This window comes from Lytechinus pictus, chromosome 12, assembly GCF_037042905.1.
Source record: "Lytechinus pictus isolate F3 Inbred chromosome 12, Lp3.0, whole genome shotgun sequence".
In the NCBI taxonomy this organism is placed as follows: domain Eukaryota; kingdom Metazoa; phylum Echinodermata; class Echinoidea; order Temnopleuroida; family Toxopneustidae; genus Lytechinus; species Lytechinus pictus.
Genome location: NC_087256.1, coordinates 8,315,956 through 8,339,908, shown reverse-complemented (window position 1 = coordinate 8,339,908; position 23,953 = coordinate 8,315,956). Strand labels below are relative to the sequence as shown.

At 35.5% G+C, this 23,953-nt stretch overlaps 1 protein-coding gene across 1 annotated transcript; it reads left to right on the top strand.

Annotated features, from left to right (window-relative positions):
* The first annotated feature begins 1,163 nt into the window (after positions 1-1,163).
* On the top strand, positions 1,164-18,822 carry LOC129273467 (transcription termination factor 2-like). Its single transcript, XM_054910504.2, has 20 exons — positions 1,164-1,271; positions 1,867-1,950; positions 2,263-2,323; positions 2,972-4,202; positions 5,083-5,354; positions 6,876-7,023; positions 7,293-7,460; positions 8,299-8,398; positions 8,745-8,884; positions 10,064-10,162; positions 10,549-10,823; positions 11,471-11,676; positions 12,075-12,142; positions 12,886-12,974; positions 13,134-13,225; positions 13,769-14,003; positions 14,256-14,405; positions 14,849-15,153; positions 15,792-15,950; positions 16,956-18,822. The coding sequence occupies exons 2-20, from the start codon at positions 1,946-1,948 to the stop codon at positions 17,017-17,019; spliced, it is 3,867 nt and encodes a 1,288-aa protein (XP_054766479.2). The 5' UTR covers positions 1,164-1,271; positions 1,867-1,945; the 3' UTR covers positions 17,020-18,822.
* The last annotated feature ends 5,131 nt before the right edge of the window (positions 18,823-23,953 follow it).

Genomic DNA, 23,953 nt, shown 5'->3' with positions numbered 1-23,953 from the left:
ATACTTTTTGGATAACATTCAAAGCGATGACAAATTAAAAAAAAAGAAGAAAATTCTATGTGCCTTGAACGAAGCCAGCAGTGCTACCATTCATTTGTCAACGAACATTCCACCAAAGTCTTTACATTAAAATGATTGGACACTTTGCCGACTTCGCGTAACGCTTTTCATCAATTTACGTGTAAAATAGTTTTTGTGCCTAGTCTTTTCTATGTAGTGTCTTTGATATGAAGATAAATCGCACGCCCTCTTTAGCTAATTAGACGAAAAATTTCGGAAATAAGACAGATCCATATTTTATCAACAAGAAGAGAAATCAGCGCTTAAATGACACTATTTGAGGGATATTCATGATATTAGGGGGAATTGATTTCACATCGTTCGGTAAGTTTCGTAGAAGGACTTGATTTTATTAAAGTTTGTCTGATCTTCATGCAAGGGCCATGGAAGTGTTGCAATTTTGCATGAGCCGTGCCTTCAAATTTCCTGTAGTCGGCAGCATGTAATGCACCATCTCCACCATCATCAATTTCCTTTTTTGCTTTGGACAGACTGAATACTGACACTATTACTGATTCAATGATTGATTCTCATTTTTCATGGCAGAGCATACTGGTCATGCTGGTACTAAGAATTATCACATGTATCACATCAGTCATGACATCAGGATATGGATAAATAAGATTTCTCTTGTAGTCTGTAGATATCCGGTCTTAACGTCATGACTGATTGCTAATGGTTAATTTTAACTTGAATGTGCATCTGTAATAAGCGGTATTTAAATCTCTCATTCCACCAAAATTTGTCAAGCAAGTTTTTAAAACTTTGCAATGACTTTGCCTCTACAATTTCTTGAGGTAGATTGTTCCAATCTCATACAACTCATTGAGTAAAAAAAATTGCTCCTCTGAAAAATGTTTACTGCAGAATTCCAAGTCAACCTGTTAGAACCTTGAAGACTGCAGTCAGTCATATATCATGGATTAATGGGTTGCATTTACAAGATTATGAGCAATATTAATGTTAAGAGAGTAAATTATGGGACTAAGTCTATTTTCCAGTGGAACTGCTCATGTTTTGGTGTTTTAATGATCATGCTCGTAGGCTGCAACAATGTAAAGCCATGATATGAATTTTTAAGCTATATCTTTAATTTTAGGAGAATTATGCTTCCTTAAAACCGGTGTCAGTGAAGGATCAAGAAAGGGGAAGAGTTTTTACATCTGTGGATCCTCATCTGAACAGAAGTGCAATTTTGTGCAGGAAACAAGGTAGGTATATATATATGCCCTATTACATGTACAATTTGAAGTAAAATATTGCCAAAGTACATTTGAAATATCATATAATTGGGCATATAGTATAAAAACACATTAATACATACGTACATTATTGAAATTCCAAATAACATGATATACAACTGTATAGGATATATCTCTTTCATGAATGAGTATGTACAGGTAATTGAAAATGATTGAATGTATTTTTTTAATCTTATCTTTACCATTAACATTTTTTAAGTGCATCAAAATATTTATAGGTATTCATTTTTTCATCCATCCCTCTAAAGCCTTCTAATAGCAGTCTTAAACAGGGACTGCATTATTCATAGACCTAGTGGTGTCATTTAATTTCTAAATAATATAATAAGGGTTCTAGTATACATGTAGATCCACAACTCTGATCTCTCCTTTCTATGTCCTTATTTCTTCCACTTATTTTTTATGTAATTTTAAATTCAGTCCCCCTCCCCTCCTTATAATGCCTCCCCTGGTCTTCAAGAGGTGATAAACTGCTTGTGAAACTGATGAACCTAACTTGAATTATTCTATTGCAATGAAAACACTATTTATTTTCAAACTCCAGTCTGCCACCATCATTTTGCCTCAAACATACTGACGTACTAGTCGAACTGCAAGGATATGGATCCAAAGCCAATGGAGAGATGAGGTAAGCTCTTATTTTTTTTTTAAAGTCATCTCTTATTTTATTTAGCTCTTAGGTTAAAGAGGAAGTCCGCCTTTTGATACTCAAAGTGGGGTTTGATAGAATAGAGAGACAATCAGAGAGAGAGAGAAAGAGAGAGAGATTTCAATGAAAATATTATGTAATCCATAAAGAGGATGACACAGTGATATTGCAACATATTTTATATTTTGTGAAGACACTTTCTAGTGAATCTGATTTCAAGCCAAATGTATATTTGTTGAACTTGCCTGATTTTGTTTTTAAGATGCTTTTCTACATTGTTTGTCTCATTAGGCAGTACTATCGATGTACAAAATCCATGCATGAGGGCAAAGGATGGTGTGGCTATGTGGTGGTAAGCATAATTAGATAAGATTTGGTTGACAGAGTATTGGAACTGTCTAAGAAATAGCTTTAGTAAAAAAAAACAATGCCCACTGTCTTCTAATTACTTCGCAGGATTTCAAAGTGTTTTTTGTGATCCCCGTTTGTTTTGTTTATACTGAATTGGGAAATAGACAGGGAAATAATAATGCAGGTTTTTAGGTCCCCAAGTTTTATTTTCTTTTTTTTTCTTCTTGTTTGTGTGGTTGTTAATTATAGCATTATTCCACTTTTTTGTTGTTATTATATATTTGGCAATGAATATATGACAAAGTACAAGACTGTTGGCAATAATTGAAAAGGTGATTTTTTATCTGATCACCATAATAGATTATGGCATAATTAAGCAAGCCGAACTGAAAACTAGTAGAAACTAAGCAATCCAAAAGAAGTGATTGAAATTGTTAACACAAATAGGCAAGCATTGGAGTATATATAAGACCAATCCATCAAGAAAATGCCTTGCTTATTTTGCTTATTAATGAGTAGTCATTCACTTTCTACCGGAACCATTTGACACATTCAAACACGAGTAGTCATTTCATTGGAACCTGTTAGTATTTCTTACGTGGTGGTGACCACAAATGGAATTATCTTTAAATGTGATGTTTTCACCCAGGTCCGTCAAGCCAACCGCAGGCCACTTGGTGATGTGAATGGGATGTCCTCTCTATCTTCTGACAGCCTCAAGCATTCTAGTGAGAGCGGTGTTGTGGAGAAACCAGACTCATTAGTGAAGTCTACCAGACAGCCATCATCAGGGAGAGATGAAACTCGGACAGGCCAGAACAACGGTGCTGAGTCAAAGAATATTAAGCATTCCAGTAAACAGAGAGACATGGATGATATCACCAAACAGATGCATGCTGCAAAGATTGGGAGTAGAGAGTATGACTCCAGGAGGCAGCCACCATCTAAAGATGGGATTGATAGAGAAACGGGAAGAAACAGGAGTGGGGACGGAGCCAAGAGATCAGATTTGGAAAGAGGTGGTAATGAACCGAGGAGGACTAGCTCAGACTCAGATAGAGATGTTTTCTCAAGAGGGAAGACTTATGGAGGAGATACGAAACAAGATCAGATGGAGCAGAAACTTGGTCATGGAGGCAGTGGTGCATCAGATCAAAGTTCTTTGAAGAGTGCATCTCACAGAAGTAGGAGTGAAGGGGATAGTCAAGACAGACGACCTGGTTCTGAAATTAATCCTGTAGAGAAATTGTCTCAGGGGGATGATAGGAGGTATCATGAGAATTTGCAAGCGCGAGGAGAGAGGTCCTCAGAGGTGGCTGCCAAGGAGAAAGATCAACTTCGGCAGTCTGCAAACAAGGAGCAAGCACAAGGTCCTAGTCAATCACACAAGGATGGCAACCACAAGATGAGATCTCAATCAGCCACTTCCAATGATGCGAGACCGAAGATTGTTACTGTAAAATCCGATCTGGAAGCAGTTGCTGCAGAGAAGACGCAACCACAAAAGCAGTATCATCAAGCTGCAAGCAAAGACAGCAAACAGGGTAGCCAACAAGCAGTAACAAAGGACAAGTTGGCCTCAAGATTTGACAAGGTGCGGCAAAATGACAGTATGAATATGTCATGGAGGAACAGCAGCGCCCTCAATGACAATATCAGCAGTGATGAAGAAGAAGTAAGCAAGGATGACACTGATGATGATGACTGTATCATCCTGGAAGACACACCTAAGGTGATATCCAAAGATTGCACTGAGAATAAATCAGCTGCTGGTGCCACGAAAGCTCAGAGTAAAGAGGACGATCGCCGTTCTCCAGTGGATCCTAGTCTTGGATTGAGAGAGAGACTTATGCGCAAAATGAAGATTGATGCTCCAGGCAGTAAGTTGCACATTACTTTTGTTATCATTAAACCATCTAAATGATTGTATAGTTTAGAATTTGCTATTTATACATTACAACAAATTCATTTTCTATAATTCCAGTAGAGATTGCTGGACAAGTGCTTTTCCAGGACAAGCCAGTGATATATCAAGCATATTGCAAGCAATATTTTATGAATTAATTGAAAGTTATTTTAGACATTGCAACACAGTAACACACCTTCAATTTTTGTGTGCTATTTGATGATTTTTGTGAAAATGCAGAGCGAGCAAAAAGTGATGTTTTTTTTTCTCATCCCGTCAAGTGTCTGAACAAAGGATACCCATCTTAACATGTTATTTTTCATGAATGCCCAACCTGTTATGTTTTTTTTATACTTTGTTTTGTTTTGTGTTTATGAATTTAGATGAAAAGCTGATTACAAATTCATGGTTAATCAAGTTAAAATGTATCAATACCAATATTGTTGTTCATAACAAGGAGGTATGCTTTCACTAGTTTAGAATTTGCTATTTATACATTACAACAAATTCATTTTCTATAATTCCAGTAGAGATTGCTGGACAAGTAGTAGATGAAAAGCTGATTACAAATTCATGGTTTCACTAGTTTCATTTTCTATAATTCCAGTAGAGATTGCTGGACAAGTAGTAGATGAAAAGCTGATTACAAATTCATGCTTTCACTAGTTTAGAATTTGCTATTTATACATTACAACAAATTCATTTTCTATAATTCCAGTAGAGATTGCTGGACAAGTAGTAGATGAAAAGCTGATTACAAATTCATGGTTAATCAAGTTAAAATGTATCAATACCAATATTGTTGTTCATAACAAGGAGGTATGCTTTCACTTCAACTTGTCTGTTCCCCACAGATGGTGACAAAGGAGCACAACCTAATGAAAAGAACAACGAGACAAAACCAAATACTTCTACAAGTGCTCCATCCTCCACTCTTCCAAAGCATCAACAAGAAAAGACTGGTGCCCCTCTTCCAGCTCCTCACAACCAAACAGTGCATGTTGTGCCTCAGGTATCCTCAGTGAGAAGTGACTCAAACCAGTCTGGGATATCATCTGCAGCAGCATATCCAAAAGCTTTGCTTGCTCAGAGGCAAGCCTATGAGAGACAGTTGCAGCGACAGAAGGTCATTAATGTTTTAGATATCTTGTTCTTTATTTCTTTTCATGTTATGGATCATTAACTCTAATCCCTTTTCATTAACCATTATTTGGTGATGAATTAAAGGGATAGACTAACATAAAGAACACGATAAGTGTTATTTAAGGACGTTCCACAGTTATGTTTGTGCGCATTATGATCTGCGCATAGTTTACACTCTGCGCGCTGACGTCACAATGGGTGAACAGGTGATTAATTAGCTGCGGGTATGAGCTGATTTTTCTCATCTTCTGCACTTTAACTGCAGATCCGATACCTTATTTCATGAAGCTAAAAAATTGAATTATTCCATGGACCATTAAAAAAAAAATTCTCTACAATTTCAAAATACTTTACTCTGCAGTGCTGCCAAGAATCACGAATATTACCCCGAGTTTGAATAAATGGTAGAGTGGTTTTGATTTTTTCTTCACATAGATACAAGGGATTCGGCGCATTTTTGGTGTTTTAAAAAGCACATTTGCTCTAATAAAAATGCTGATAGTTTAAAAACAAGCACATGAACCCCTATTTTTTAATGTTTGTACCTCTTAGGTATACCCTCCTCTACAACTCTGCAAATTTTGGTGAAAATGACATGGATTTTAAATAAAGTGCAGCATTTGTTGTACGTTTGTAGTTTGTGGCTGAAATTTTACATTTTTTAGATTGGGATTTTGTTATCTTTTACGCCATTTTAAAGAACTGACAGTGCTGTTAAACTTAAAATTGCAAACAAATAGCACTTTAAATATATTCTCTATTCTAACGATACAATTACTAACTCTCTCGCGAAATTTGATGACTTTTTCATGTATTTTGACTGAGTAATACAGGTTTAAACTCATTGTAGTAAACTTGGGCGGTCTAAAAATGCCAAATTCTTTTGAATGCGCAATTCTAAAGAACATTCATTTAGGTGAACTTTGAAGCTCTATAGCAAAAAATCAAGCACATGGACCTATGTTAATTTTTGCATATTTCGAATATTAAGGTTCTTAATTATCTATGTGCAAAGTTTGGTGAAAATGACATGGATTTCACTTTAACTGTGGAACGTCCTTAAATAATGTAATAATGGAATATGGAACCCATGTGAGAGATGATAAAATAACTTATATTGTAGAAATATGTTAGCTCCAGAAAGAAATAAATTGAGTCTAAATATGTAGTGTGGTGTATAATGTAGTTCCTCTGTCGGGGTGGGGGGAGGATCAATAAATATAAATGCTTTATTATACGTCAGATTGCATCATTTTGGGGTAAAAATAATTGGGACTGGTGTTAACAATTATCAGTTGAAGATATTTGAGGGTATCTTCATAATGATAGCAATCATAATTATAATATTTGCTTGTACAGTGCCTAATAACCTTTTTTTCAAAAGGCTAAGCACTCTACAATGATACTGCATAATTCCCCTGGCTTTAGCAGGGCAGCTTTTATTTATTTTGCATTTCAAGGAATAAAGGAATTATTCATATTTTTATATTTTGATTTGTTACAGGATCTGATGGAGAAGGTACCTCTCTCAAGTCTCCCTGATAAGGGTCAAAGGATCAAACAAACCTGTGCTGATTTAGAGATGGCTATCCGCAAATTGGACGTAGCAGCCAAGAACTACAAGCCTTCACAGCTCACCCTATCAACAACAGGTAAGCTATGAGTTTAGAGACAACTTCCTCACCTATACCTTTATAATGCAATGATTTTTCAACGTTGTATGAAGATATACTCTGCAAGATTTTATTTTCACAATATAAGTTACTCTTGTACATAGTAGGTGTAAATATATCGCATGGCTCTATATTGCAATTTCATAAATTATTTTGCTCCCACCTTGCTAATAAGTAACTGTAGGTATTGTAGACCATCTTTAATTTGACTCCACTTAAGAATAGTACTTTTGTTGTTCTATCTTCAGGTGTTACTCCTGCTCCTCATAAAAGTGGTAGCCACTCAATGGTCGGTGGTAACTTACAACAGACAACCATCAAGCAACATTTCCAGCCAATTCAGCCTGCGAACCATGCAGGGACACAGCAATATTACCAGCAAGCACAAACAATGTATCTTCCATATCAGTATGCAGGTGGGTGTGATCAACAACCATTCTTAAGGTTCATTCTTTCATTTGGAGTAGTATAAATATAAGTATAAGAATTAGTGCTATAAGTAGTAGTAGTTTTAGTAGTAGTAGTATTAGAAGTAGTAGTAGTAGTAGTAGTAGTAGTAGTGGTAGTAGTAGTACTAGAAGTAGTAGTAGTAGTAGTAGTGGTAGTGGTAGTGGTAGTGGTGGTGGTGGTGGTGGTGGTGGTGGTGGTGGTGGTAGTAGTGGTAGTGGTAGTGGTAGTGGTAGTGGTAGTGGTAGTGGTAGTGGTAGTGGTAGTAGTAGTAGTAGTAGTAGTAGTAGTAGTAGTAGTAGTAGTAGTAGTAGTAGTAGTAGTAGTATTAGTAGTAGTAGTAGTAGTAGTAGTAGTAGTAGTAGTAGTAGTAGTAGTAGTAGTAGTAGTAGTAGTAGTAGTAGTAGTAGTAGTAGTAGTAGTAGTAGTAGTAGTAGTAGTAGTAGTAGTAGAGTACTAGAAGTAGTAGTAGTAGTAGTAGTAAGAGGTGGAGGAGGAGGATGCGAAGTAGTAGTAGTAGGGTAGTAGTTGTTGTAGTATTAGTAGTAATAGTACTAGTAATAACAGAAGTAGTAGAAGACAAAGGAGAAGAAAAAGATGACAAAGACAAAGAAGAGGAGGAAAAGGAGAAGGGAGAAGTAGTAGTAATAGTAATAGTAGTTACAGCTAACAATGATAGCAATATTCTATGTTTATGATATTTAGAGTTTGTCATTATATTTTTGTTTTAAATACTTTACGACTTCCAGTGGATGCTGTAAACTTCAATACAATTATTTTGTCATTTTTGTATCACTGTTTTTACAGCCAATCCTCAGATGCAGCAACTATATGGTGGTCGAATGACCTTCTCAAGACAACATCAAGTCAACACTACCATCAGAGATTCCATTGAAAAGCTCCATAAGTAAGAATCATTGATATAAACATTAGATTTCATAATAGGTGTCACTTGAGCATATCTGACAGTCATTCTGTCAAGAATTTCTGATATTCTACATGGCAAAGAAACAAAAATTCTTTATGTGTACCCGCTTTTGTGTGAAGAATGCAGTTAAGGTAGTAATGACTTCTGAGGTAGCAATAACAAAATGAATGTCAAATAAAAAAATTACCACTAAGTTTTATTGATTTTTTAATAGTAATCACTCAGACATTCTTTCAAAATTATTGCTCACTGGGAATACTTTATTTAATGTGAGGACATCTCTTTCTAGATTTCTTTTCTTATTTCTTGTATTTCTTTGCATTAGAGCTTTGGAATCTTGCCCAGCTGAAGACACTGTGGCTGATGACCCAAGCCACCTTCGAGTCACTCTCATGCCTCATCAGAAGTACGCCCTCGCTTGGTTGACATGGAGAGAGGAACATCACCCATGTGGAGGCATCCTGGGTAAGCGAATTATATTTTTCAATAAAATATTTTATACAATTACCAATTGCCCATGTAAATAGTCCCTGTTATTTTCATTTTGTTTTGTGTGTGATGAGTCTGGTGGTGACTGATTAAAAACTTTCATGATTCATATTGTAATGATTCTGATGAAATCGTTTTTGTGAATAAAGTTAAAATGAAGACATTCTTGTATCGTACTACTAATAATAGGCATTTATATAGCGCCATCTATCTAGAAGTATTCTATTCCGAGGTGCAATGTTATTATTATTATTACCCCGGCTTTAGCTTGAGCTGCCTTTTGGCGCTCATGCATTCAAGGAATTAATCCTGCCGGGTACCCATTCATCTCACCTGGGTTAAGTGCAGCACAATGTGGATAAATTTCTTAATGAAGGAAATTACGACTCTCTGTTTCAAAGTCCGAAGACTAATCCACTGGGCCACAACGCTCCACAATGGCATAACACGTCTTATGGCATAAGAAAAAAATCTAAATAAGTTTTTCCTATAGATATAGCATCATGTGACAATGAAAAGATTTTTCTCAATATTTTCTTATCAAAGATACATCTTTGCCTTATAGTGATTTGGTAACTTTGTCAACTATGATATGCACCACTCTATAATAGTATGTTACATTGAGTATGGATGATGTTGTCATGGGGTAAGACTATTTAAGCAAGTAAATAAAGAGGCTTTAATAGGATAAATCATAATTTGAAAACAAATTTTTGGCATTACTCCTATGTGTTTTAAGATCGTATGCTCGATCTGTAATGAAAATCATGAGTCAGAAAAAATTTGAACCAGTGGGATTCGAACCTGCCATCTACTGCTTGCCGGGCACCGACTTAATCACCAGGCTATTCTGGCTCATGGAATTCAAATACCCTTGGTCCTTTTTCTAACTCATTATTTAAGCAAGTTACTAGAATTGGCAGAATTATATGAAATTATCAAACTACCATTTTATGAATGGCACTATTTAGTTATAGATATTTTGATACTATTATCATTCAACTTTGAAACATTGATATTCAAGGCTCTTATACATCCATCATAGCACCTGTCACAAACATAAGAATTGAAAAAGATTATTCACAATTGCTGGTAGCTTCTTTAAAGTCTCCACTCCCCCAGAAAACTACAGGATATATTTTGTTCTATTTTCAGCTGATGACATGGGACTTGGTAAAACACTAACCATGATTTCACTTGTACTCAAGAAGAAACAAGAAGCAGAAGCAGCAAGAAAATCACAGAAAGAATCAGGTAGGTTTCTCCACTTCCTCCTTATCCTCTTTCTTTTCCTCCTCCTTGTTTTCTCCCTCTCTTATTTTTCCTCTTCTTTTTATCCTTTTTCTTCTCTTTTTGTCTATTTTCTCTCCTCCTTCTGCCTCTTTGTTTGTTCTGCTTTTCATTCTTTCCCTATTTTCTTTATTTCTTCTGCTTTCTCTTCTCTCTTATTTCCTGCCTCTCCTTCTACTTTTCTACTTCTTCTTCTTTTCCCCTTTTCTTCAGCCTCCTTCTTATTCTCCTTTGTCTTTGCTGACGTGTTTGTATCTTTCAATGTTCTTCTCCTTTTACTTGTGTTTTAGTAATGTACAGTAGTGTTTTATGATACTATATTTATTATCTGCTGTCTTTTATGCTTTCAGAAAAACCAGTGAAATCTAGTGGAAAGGATGAGGACTTTATACGATCCTCCTGCACTTTGGTGATATGTCCGGCATCCCTCATGCACCAATGGGCCAAGGAAGTCGAGCGCCGCTGCAAGCCTGATCAGCTGAATATCTATCTATACCATGGACCAAACCGTGAGAGAAGGCCAGAGAAACTAGCCAAACATGACATGATCTTTACCACTTACAACCTTGTAAGCTGCGATCTAAAATCGCTACTGAAAGATGACAAGGGAGTCGAACCAGTAAAGGTAAGAGCCAAAGATACCAGTCATCATGTTTTTGCCTAATTTCAGGCAGTGGTAACTTCCCACTTAGGTTTTTCCAGGTTTTGAGTTGTACGGCACATATGGGTTTTAAAGGGAGTAGGGCCTGTAAAAGGTAAGAGCTTCAATAGACAGTGTAAATATTGATTAAAATGTATTGTATCATAGGCAAAATATTTCTGACTATGATTTGCATTTCTAAATGCAAGCTGCTTATTAGTTGTATCAAAGTTGTCATGAAAGATTGCAATCCTTTCATTAAGTATTTTAAGTAAGATAGTAATTATATCTAAAAGTTAAATATTCAGGACAGTGAAAAACAAATGGCTGCCATGTCTCTGTTTCCAATCGAATAATCTACAGTATATTTAGAAACCTTACAGTTTATCTAAAAATTATATGTTCAGGACAGTGCACAAAAATGGGTGCAATATCTTTGTTTCGAATCGCATATTCCATTGATATGGCAAGGTAGCTTCATTTATTGAGATAGAGAAAGATTCAAACACAACATCACTTGATAAAAAGAAGAGAAAAAAAAATCTCTTAAAATATGAGATCAAGATCTTACCTCATCAGGGTTGTTATGGATAAAATATGATATAACCTTTCTTCTTTCTTTTTTTAAATAGGATGATGAAGTATCGACTGCTAGAAAAAATCAACCAGCTCTCCTGAGGATCTTTTGGGATCGCATTATCTTAGACGAAGCTCACAACATCAAGAATCATAAGAGTCAGACAGCCATTGCAATCTGTCGGCTGAGGGCCCGAGCACGATGGGCTGTGACAGGCACACCCATCCAGAACAACATCCTGGATATGTTCTCTCTCCTCAGGTATGGTTCTTCTAAAATGATTTATTAGTGTCTGAGTTTTTATATGAAATATAGATTAGAAAAGGGTGACTTAGGGAAGTATTCTTTACTTGAATTGACTTTTTGTTAAATTTAATTAGTAAAACATTGGAATTTCATCAAAATTGGATGCAAAAAAGCAAAGTTATGGAATTGTCAACTTTTTCATTATTTTGATAAAACTTTTGTATGCATTATTAGCATGGATATGCTATTTAAGTGCATTGATTTTATAGCCCCACCTTTTCTTATAATATTAAACATTTTTGTGTAATCATAGTTATATTCATTCTAAATTCGTAATCATGAAAAATTATGTCACATTAATTTGTATTCAGAACATGAAATATATTAATGCCTTATTTGTTTTCATTGTATAGATTTCTTAGATGTACTCCATTTGATGAATATCAGGTGTGGAAGAGACAGGTAGAAAATGCAGGACCAAGTAAGTACTGATAGATGGATGGATGGATGGATGGTGGATGGATGGAGGGATGGATGATAGATGGAGGGTGGATGGATGGATGGATAGATGGATGGATGGGTAGATATATGGATAGATAAATGGATGAAGGGATGGATGGATGGATGGTGGATGGATGGATGGATGGGTAGATGGATGGATGGGTAGATATATGGATAGATAAATGGATGAAGGGATGGATGGATGGATGGTGGATGGATGGATGGGTAGATAGATGGATGGATGGATGGATGGAAAAATGGTAGAGAGATGGATAGATATATTGGTAAGTGGATGGATGGATTGATTGACAGACAAAACAGAATGTAGCTTTCCTGGCTAAGAAAATAATTAAAGTTGTTTTTAATTCATACTTGGACTTTTACTTTCTTTACCTGAATTCATCCACTAGTTCTTCCTGAAAAGCATTGTAACATCATATTCTCATTGCAGTTATCCTGCACAGCTCAACTTGACTGGGTATGGATAGGTCACGTCAGATATTAAATGGCAACATAATATACAAACAAAATGTCTATATTGTCATTTAATATTTGTACTATATTATTTTAACTTATTGTAGTCATATCCTGATGAACAACAATTGCATGATAACACATATGAAACAATGGCTGGTAAATATATATGATTTTTTTTTATCAAAGAAATATCTTTGCTGCAGTGCACTTGATTCAAGATATGCATGTTTCTGTTTTATATTACAGAGGCCAAATCCGAGAGACTTCATACGCTGGTCAAGAGTTTACTTTTACGAAGAACAAAGGACCAAAAGACAAAACATGGAAATCCAATCGTGAGTAATTAGACCTGCTTTATGAAACTTGTTATCAATGGATGGTTCCTGTTATAAGCTACCAAAAACTTATCGTTCACTTTTTCTGGGAGCTAATTTTAATGTAACATTTGTTATTGATGACAATATAATGCTTGACTTCTTTGATTTGTCCTGTAGGTTTCTCTACCCCAGAAGAAAGTTCAAAGTCACTCGATATCCCTATCGGGTGAAGAGAGGAAGATTTATGACCAATTATTCACACAGTCAAGGTAATACACCCATTTGCTACTGAAACCTCTCATTCCTATATCTACATGTAGCTACACCAGAATCCACTGGAAATCATGAGTTCAATATTAGGGGAACGTTTCGTAAAGAGTGAAGTCAGTTTGCCATGGTAACTACCATGGAAACCTTGATTGTGATTGGCTGCTGAGCCGAGTCACCATGGTAGTTGCCGTAATGGCAAAGTTACAATATTCTTTATGAAATGGACCATAGACGTTCTTGCATATTTACCGTTAGACTTAATAATTCGTAGCTTTTCATGGATTTTTTCCAAACCTTATTAAAATGATCTTATATCCAGGATGAAGTTCCAAGTCATGAGACCACTGGAGAAAACATTCTCCCATAGACTTTGTACACATAACTCAGCCTGATGCAAAGGTCAAGGCTTGTAAAATGTATCCTCGAGGCCATGCTTGACCCCTTTCCTGTATTGCATACATGTTTCTCTCATATTTTTTCTATTTCTGATTAAAATTGTGGTACACTCTCACTCTTCTTTCTATCCACCTTGCCAACCCCAGATCCACCGTCAAGGCCTATATCAACTGGCACGAGGGGAAGGGGCAGGGCGGGGCAGCCCCCACCATACCAGTGCGCCCCTCCCCGGCCTCCGTCGGTGCTAATGGTGATGTAGCTAGTCAGGTGATGGATCAGGCAGCCGGAGCAGCTCCCGGAGGCAAGGTGTCCGCATCATACATCCTGGTCATATTACTTCGCTTGAGACAGTGCTGTGGTCATCTCAGTTTGCTCAAAGAGGTTAGTATATTTATTATTGGGGATTGTTTTCAACTTTTCAGTCATTTTGAAGGCATGAGGTATTTGTCATTGACAGTACAGCTTACGCAACAGCTGTGTGATAAATGGCTATTGTGAAAAAATAATAGGTAGTCTGGGAAGGATTTGAAAAGAATATACATGTACCGTAAAATGAGTTATTTTCAATTTTACTTTATATAAAAACAAGGGACATCTTGATCGGATCTAACCTTGCTCCTTTTTCTGTTGCAGCTCCCAGACCAAGAGTCTTGCGAGACGGACGGTATTGAGCTTGACCTGGTCAGCCAGATGAAGGAGATGGGTCTGGGTGAAAGTGACCCTGGGTCTGGTGAGGTCAAGCCTAAGACAACATTGTATGAACCCAGTTTCTCAAGTACAAAGGTCAGTAACAACATGGTGATAAAAAAAATGTGTTTTGCTTCCTTTTATACCGTGGCTATACTAGGTTCTACTACCAAACTGATTAACTTGACCAAGCTCAACCAAGATATTTTTGGCTAGGTCCTTGTAGCTCGGCAATCTGATCAGGGTCAATCTACCTTGACTGCGGTGAACAGATACAAACTGGCTCCCTCTGCAAATATTTTGGACATTTTCTAAATGTTTCCCTACCCCCTCATTCTATTTTTTTCAGTGCATCCACCATCCTCAACCTGACTGTTCTACTGTCCTCCATTTATTTCTTCCATGTCTTTCATTATTTTCTCTTCCTGATGACTGGTAACTAATTTTATACATTTTATAAATATCTTTTTTGTTTTGAATTAAATATTATTTGTGTAATAATTACCATAAAGCATGATTACTCTGTTCATTTTGTCAAGGTCAATATAGTCATCAATCGTCTGAAGGAGATCCGCGCTGAGGGCCCTTCCGACCGCCCCATGAAGAGCGTCCTGGTATCCCAATGGACTCAAATGCTGGATGTGGTCGCAAGCCACCTCAAGAGGGCAGGCTTTGAGTACTGGAGTATTCGTGGTGATATCCCACCCAAGAAACGGAACGAGGCATTGGAGGACTTCAATAATAACCCCAGGGGTCGTGAGGTCATGCTGGTGTCGTTGAGGGCTGGTGGAGTTGGGTTGAACCTCATCGGGGGTAATAACCTCTTCCTTCTTGATATGCACTGGTGAGAAGATGTTTTTGCTAGCTGAATCATCTTTCTTGAATCAATAATCTGTTGATTTCTTCTGTTTGTAGGATGCAGATTTGTTAGAAATTGGTAGAAAGGACTATAGGGGTCTGAAAAAGATTTAAGTCTAACTAAAATTTATACTTAAATTCCCAGTTGCAACACCGGTGTGTTGGCTCAGTTGGTAGAGCGTCCGTCTCACAACCGGGAGGTTGGGGGTTCAAACCCTGGCCGCATCAGACCAAAAGACGTTAAAAGATGGGAGTTGCTGCTACCCTGTTTGGCGTTCAACGATTAAAGGGATAGAGCCTCGTCGATCTGGCGCTGCACAGCGGCTGCCGGGCCCACGATCAATTGGGCAAAGCAAATTTTCGGAGTATTTCATTTCATTTCATGTCTATTTTCGAACAATAAATTATGGATTTATCATTTATCATGGATTTATTATTTCCAGGCTCATTAAACAAAACCAACTGGTATCCCGGAAAATCAAATGATCACATAAATGTCTTTGAGCCCATCTGTAGAGGATCCAGATGTATTTGTTAGATTGTCTCCTGCAGATTCTGTTCAGACAATATGAGTCGGTCTGCCATTATCAAAGTTTGTTTATTTTCATGTTTTTGTTTGTATAGGAATCCAGCCCTAGAGGACCAAGCCTGTGATAGGATCTATAGAGTAGGGCAAAACAGGAATGTTCACATTCACAAGTTTGTCTGCTCCGACACAATCGAGGAGAGAATTCTTCAGCTACAGAAAAAGAAAACGCAGCTTGCCCATGATGTTCTTACAGGGTAAGTGATAATGATAATAATACTCAATACTCTTCTATCGCACTTAATACATCTGGACGATGTCTATTTTAGGCAATTAAAATATATTTGGCATGGGTCATTCATAGGTCATTTTTTTCAAGTGTTTCATTACTACTGATTACCAGGGTGATAATTTTTATATATCTATGAACATAATGCAGTGATTCAGGTTTTATATAATAAAATTCAAAAGAAAAAACTAAGGATGTGATGTTTTGAGCCCACACATGGTATTTCCATAGGTATTTACATATATATTTATACAAAGTTTTATTTCAATAACTTTTTTTATTTTTCATCAAAATTTTATAAAATTCTTAGGCCCGAATTCAGGAAGGTGGTTTTTAAAAACATCAGTTGAACCCATTGTTTATTCAGATTTCCTGTATAAATTACGCTTATTTACCGTGTATGTTAAAAAATGTCCAATGCTGATGCGCATTTTTGTCACAGTGCGCCAAATTGATGCCTATTGTCATGGTTTTCCAGTCTATTTTATTCATGAGTCCACTGTTTAAAGAGTGGACTCATGAATAAAATAGCGTATCAAACCATGGCAACGGGCGTCAATTTGGTGCACTGTGACAAAAACGCACATCAGCATTGGACAATTTTTAATACATGCGGTAAGTAAGCATAATTTATACAGAAAATCTGCATAAACCATAGGCTCAACCGATGGTTTTAAAAACCACCTTTGTGAAACCGGGCCTGAGTATTCAGACCTTCAGTAACCATTTAAAATGAAAAAAAAAATTGAACCAGTGCAATACCATTTGTCAAAGCAAGAATTTATTTTCATTAATATTGTACAATTTTTTTTTTAATGCATACCTATGTAAGTCCAAAGATGATATATCTGCTGAAATTGGAATAATTATTATGATGTGCTTTTAATGCATAATTTTATTCATTCCTAGATAGTAAAACTTTTCTTCTCTCTTCTGTTTTCAATTTCTCTTTCATTTCCTTCTCTCACTCTAGGTCTAAAAGTAAGAAGGAGAAACTCAGTCTTGCTGATCTGAAATTCCTGTTTGGTGTCCAATAGCTACATGGAAAGAGTGACCCTTGACCCAGACGACCTTTAATCTGAATGACCCTTCACCCTACTAATCCTACATGACCATCAGACAAGAAAGAAATTCAAATTTCTCTTTGGGAATTTTTTTTAATGCATATTAGTTGATCGTATTTATCCACATTATCTAGATATATTATTAACAAATGTTTCATATTGAGTAAAATTCGAGACAACATGCATATGTATGAAGTATCTATTAATGAAATCTTAAGTTGAAGATCAAAGTGAAGCTTCCTTGTAAATTCTATGTGGATATTTTTTCCTATCATATGTTGTATTATGTGTTATACTTACACATACATTGTATGTGTTTTTAAGCTGAAGATTAATTTTATGAATCAACTTGTATAATGCTGAAAAAATCTATATGTATACTGCACGTAGAGGGGGTGAAGAATTCAGATCTACAGCTTATCAATAAAATCAAACTACATTTTCAGTTAACTACTGCCAGAGAGATAAATTTAAGTGATGCCAGTGGACAAATATTTTTCATTTAAGAAAATATTTTTCAGTAAAGAGGAAATATCACCCAGTAATGATAACGATTGAAATGATTTATAATGCCCCAAATTCACTTAGCTGCATATTCAATGTGTACTGTAAGAAAGAGGGAATAAGAATTATAAAGACTTAATCATGCAGAATACCTGAAAAGACTTGATTACTATCAAGAATATAGAAGAGAGGGTAGCAAATAGATGTCTTTAGGTGATGTTTGAATGTAAGAACACAAGTGCAATTTCCTCAAGTTAAGTTTATTGTGGTGGTATGTTGTTGAGACATGAATCAATGTTTTATCGTAAATATCTTGATGTTGACGATTTCATGGTTCCATGGCAATCGCTCCGGCGACAATTGCTCCGCTGTAAATTCTACACACTAATGGAATGACCAATTTCAACCCTGGATTTAACACTATACCCTATCCTAAACCTAACCCTAAAGCTAACATAACACCCTATTGGAACCCCATTGGCCCGTATTCTGAAGTCAGGTTTAACTTAGACCATGGTCTAACTCTGTGCTAAAATTATGGGAAGCCAAAAGTGTCAACATTTTTATTAAGCTGTATGTTTCTTATGTTTACTGTGCTCTTTCCTGATTCATCGATGGTGACGACAATAATCTATTTATACTTCCTAGAAAATATTGAATGATTTGAGAGTCAAATGAGCTGAAATATGAAATATCTACTGTTAGTGATTTATGTAACAATTGGCTATCCATACTTAAACCACAACTTTAAACCCGACTTCAGAATACGAGCTAATGCCTTTATCTCAGACGAAATAAAGCCCGGAGCAAATGTCGCGTCACCGATTTCATAGTCTCTAAATAAAGCCTAGGCGATTCCTGCCTGGCTTTTAAATTTGCAATTGTGACTACAAAAGTAGCTGGAAAGGCAATTTTGATTTTAAATCCTGGATATAATGTATTTTCTTCCTTTCAAAGTTCTTAGTTGCAGGATATTATGACTTCTTTCAGAGTATTTTGAGTCAGTTTTATTCATGTGACTCTCAAATTTCATTAAAATTTGATTAAAAAACTAACAAAGTTAGGCCGAGTGTTTTCCTTTGATAAAATCCCGGCAGTGTCGGTTTAATATGTGTAAGTTTAACATTTGGATGAAACAGTCATCACAAATGTGCTATATATGAGCTTCTGAACTGATCTCACCTTCTAACTTTTTCTGCGATTCATTTTATGAAAATACTATTATTCAATTTGCTATTTCCAAGAATAACAGAAACAAAGAGTAACTCCTCATTTAATATGTAAGATCATCACTTACAATATTTAGGTGGTCTGTCTATGACAGATCACCTTTTATGTTTGTCCGAATTTTCTTTCTTTATTTATTTATTTATTTATTTATTAGGTGGTCTGTCTATGACAGATCACCTCTTATGTTTGTCCGAATTTTCTTTCTTTATTTATTTTTATTTCTTATTTTTATTTCCTCCATTTCTTGTGGACAGCAAATCTCAGAAAGTTCATATTCAATAATCGTCAAAATATCACCACATATCAACATCAATAAGACCTCAATTCTGCAAGAATCTTAATGTCATGACGTCATCATGACGTCATCTAGACGCCATTTTGTAAAATCACATTATCAATCATATCTCCATTATCAATTATCAAAAATAAATCAAATTCACATGACATAAACTTCAGATCAAGGGTCATCAGGTCATGTCATCAAAGGTCACCTGAAGGTCACGACGCGCGCGTACGCGCGCGTCAAAATTTTAAAATGCTAAAAATCACTTTTTGACCAAAACAGAGTACGTTTTAGGTCATTTTAAGCATTTCAAAAAATTGCGCGCGCAAACGTATGCGCGCGCGTTTCCGCGCGTAACGCCTTGAATGCAACTCAGAAACACCGTTTTTTTTATTTCATTGCATTGATCATATAATTTTGAGCAATTTGATACCTTGATCAACCTTCTACGACCATTAATAAGGAAATTAACACCCGTTAAAGTTTGCAGCACGTGTGCGCGCGAGCTCTCACTATAGGCCATATATGGGCAAAAACATGCCTATAGAAAATCCGCTGTAGCTCTTCAGAACGCGTGGGGACCCCCAATTTTTTTTTCATATTTTGATAGAGTATGAACTAGAGATATAATTTCATGTCTCATTTGACCCTCAATTATATTATGACGTCATCAAAATGGCGTCGGAAGTCAAAAAATCCATTTTGCCTATTATGACGTCATTATAATTATGCAAATCTTGCTCTAACTCCGTGAATATCGGTCTTTTTTCACCCAATTTTTGATATGTTGTAGCTTAGTTCTTACTCTTTCTGTATAATTGCCTTTATTTTTCATTTCGATAAACAGATCATCCTCAAAAATTGCAAATAATAATGGCATGTCATTTTTACTCATTTTGCGTGTAATCTCTATGGGACATGACTTTTTCTCAAAACTAGATTCTACATTCTTCTATTTCGTAAGCCATATCTCCAATTTTTGTTGCTAGTTATCCCTGAGCTTTTAGTATGTTGTAGCTGAGATTCTAAGCTTTCGGTTGCGTTTCCTTCATTTTCCGATCAGATGTCGGGATCATGCCCGTAATTCACTTGCAAGATTGGATTTGAGATTCTGGTGTTTTGCTTACGTGTTAAGTCTATGGGAAATATTCTAGCTCAATCGGTTAGGCGTCAGACTTACTTCTCATTCCATCATGCAGGCAGGGGTTCGAGTCCGCGGGTGAACATGATTTTTTTTTTTTTTTTTTTTTTTTTAGCTATCTTGTACGAAAGACCATTAGTGCCACGGAGAAAAAAAAATACTATTTCTACTAATCTGTTATAACAGATTACGGTATTTCTACTAATCTGTTATAACAGATTACGGTATTTCTACTAATCTGTTTAAACAGATTATAATCTGTAATAACAGATTACGGTATTTCTACTAATCTGTTATAACAGATTACGATATTTCTACTAATCTGTTTAAACAGATTATAATCTGTTATAACAGATTACGGTATTTCTACTAATCTGTTATAACAGATTACGGTATTTCTACTAATCTGTTATAACAGATTACGGTATTTCTACTAATCTGTTATAACAGATTACGGTATTTCTACTAATCTGTTATAACAGATTACGATATTTCTACTAATCTGTTTAAACAGATTATAATCTGTTATAACAGATTACGGTATTTCTACTAATCTGTTATAACAGATTACGGTATTTCTACTAATCTGTTATAACAGATTACGGTATTTCTACTAATCTGTTATAACAGATTACGATATTTCTACTAATCTGTTTAAACAGATTATAATCTGTTATAACAGATTACGGTATTTCTACTAATCTGTTATAACAGATTACGGTATTTCTACTAATCTGTTATAACAGATTACGGTATTTCTACTAATCTGTTATAACAGATTATAATCTGTTTAAACAGATTAGTAGAAATATCGTAATCTGTTATAACAGATTAGTAGAAATACCGTAATCTGTTATAACAGATTAGTAGAAATACCGTAATCTGTTATAACAGATTAGTAGAAATACCGTAATCTGTTATAACAGATTAGTAGAAATACCGTAATCTGTTATAACAGATTATAATCTGTTTAAACAGATTAGTAGAAATACCGTAATCTGTTATAACAGATTAGTAGAAATAGTGTTTTTTTTTCTCCGTGGCACTAATGGTCTTTCGTAATCTTGCCCACGATCAATTATAAGAATTCTAACAAATAATAGCTAAAATATTGCAAAATAAAACAGATTATAATTACTTTTTTATATCATATCTATTTATCTGTCTGTCTATCTACCTACATGACATATCTATCTCTCTGTCTAATATATATCTTTCTGTTTGAATACGTCCCTCTCTCTCTATCTATCCATATGTCTGTCTGTCTATCTACCTACATTGTATATCTATCTGTCTGTTTATCTCTCTCTCTCTCTCTCTGTCTAATATATATGTATCTATCTGTTTAGATATGTCTATCTATCTATCCATCCATCTGCCTGTCTCTATCTATCTATCTATCTATATATCTATCTATCTATCTGTCTGTCTGTCTCTCTATCTATCTATCTATCTGTCTATCTATCTATCTATCTATCTATATGTCTGTCTCTCTATTCATCTATATGTCTGTCTCTCTATCTATCTCTGTCTCGATCTCTATCAATCTATATGTCTGTCTCTGTATCTATCTATATGTCTATCTATCTATCTATCTATATATCTATCTATATGTCTGTCTCTCTATCTATCTATATTTCTGTCTCTCTGTCTATCTATATGTTTGTCTATCTATATGTCTGTCTATCTATCCATGAAGCTATCACGAGAAGGAGAACCATCTTCCAATTTCTCTCTTAATCCTTTGTTATCGCTTCCTTCGGGCGAAGGAACGATATCTAACATCAATTGGCGAGCCGCCAGGCGAAAGTTAGAGCCCGCTTACATAACGCGATAGGACCACGCAGCATGAAGCTATTACGAGATAGCTCGTAATAGCTTCATGATATGTCTGTCTCTCTATCTATATATATGTCTGTCTATCTATCTGTCTATCTATCTATCTGTCTGTCTCTCTTTCTATCTATATGTTTATATATGTTTTATTAATATAACCACCAATCATCTCTCTATCTATCTATATATCTATATATCTATCAATCTATCTCTCTATCTATAAGTCTGTCTCTCTATCTATCTATATGTCTGTCTCTCTATCTATATGTCTGTCTCTCTATATCTATCTATATATGTCTATGTTTTATTAATATAACCACCTATAATTTATCTCTCCATCCATCACTCCATCCATCTAATATAATTATCTTTCTTGTATGTATCTGTTTGATTATGTAAATCTGTTTGTCTATCTATTTTTCAATCTAATATCTGTTTAAATATTTTTTTCCTGTTTATCTATCTATACGACAGACCACCTAATTCGTCCGCATGACGAATTAAAATCTAGTTAGGTGGTCTGTCTATGACAGATCACCTCTTATGTTTGTCCGAATTTTCTTTCTTTATTAGGTGGTCTGTCTATGACAGATCACCTATTATGTTTGTCCGAATTTTCTTTCTTTATTTATTAGGTGGTCTGTCTATGACAGATCACCTCTTATGTTTGTCCGAATTTTCTTTCTTTATTAGGTGGTCTGTCTATGACAGATCACCTCTTATGTTTGTCCGAATTTTCTTTCTTTATTTATTTATTTCTTATTTTTATTTCCTCCATTTCTTGTGGACAGCAAATCTCAGAAAGTTCATATTCAATAATCATCAAAATATCACCACATATCAACATCAATAAGACCTCAATTCTGCAAGAATCTTAATGTCATGACGTCATCATGACGTCATCTAGACGCCATTTTGTAAAATCACATTATCAATCATATCTCCATTATCAATTATCAAAAATAAATCAAATTCACATGACATAAACTTCAGATCAAGGGTCATCAGGTCATGTCATCAAAGGTCACCTGAAGGTCACGACGCGCGCGTACGCGCGCGTCAAAATTTTAAAATGCTAAAAATCGTTTTTTGACCAAAACAGAGTACGTTTTAGGTCATTTTAAGCATTTCAAAAAATTGCGCGCGCAAACGTATGCGCGCGCGTTTCCGCGCGTAACGCCTCAATGCAACTCAGAAACACCGTTTTTTTTTATTTCATTGCATTGATCATATAATTTTGAGCAATTTGATACCTTGATCAACCTTCTACGACCATTAATAAGGAAATTAACACCCGTTAAAGTTTGTAGCACGTGTGCGCGCGAGCTCTCACTATAGGCCATATATGGGCAAAAACATGCCTATAGAAAATCCGCTGTAGCTCTTCAGAACGCGTGGGGACCCCCAATTTTTTTTTCATATTTTGATAGAGTATGAACTAGAGATATAATTTCATGTCTCATTTGACCCTCAATTATAATATGACGTCATCAAAATGGCGTCGGAAGTCAAAAAATCCATTTTGCCTATTATGACGTCATTATAATTATGCAAATCTTGCTCTAACTCCGTGAATATCGGTCTATTTTCACCCAATTTTTGATATGTTGTAGCTTAGTTCTTACTCTTTCTGAGTTATTGCCTTTATTTTTCATTTCGATAAACAGATCATCCTCAAAAATTGCAAATAATAATGGCATGTCATTTTTACTCATTTTGCGTGTAATCTCTATGGGACATGACTTTTTCTCAAAACTAGATTCTACATTCTTCTATTTCGTAAGCCATATCTCCAATTTTTGTTGCTAGTTATCCCTGAGCTTTTAGTATGTTGTAGCTGAGATTCTAAGCTTTCGGTTGCGTTTCCTTCATTTTCCGATCAGATGTCGGGATCATGCCCGTAATTCACTTGC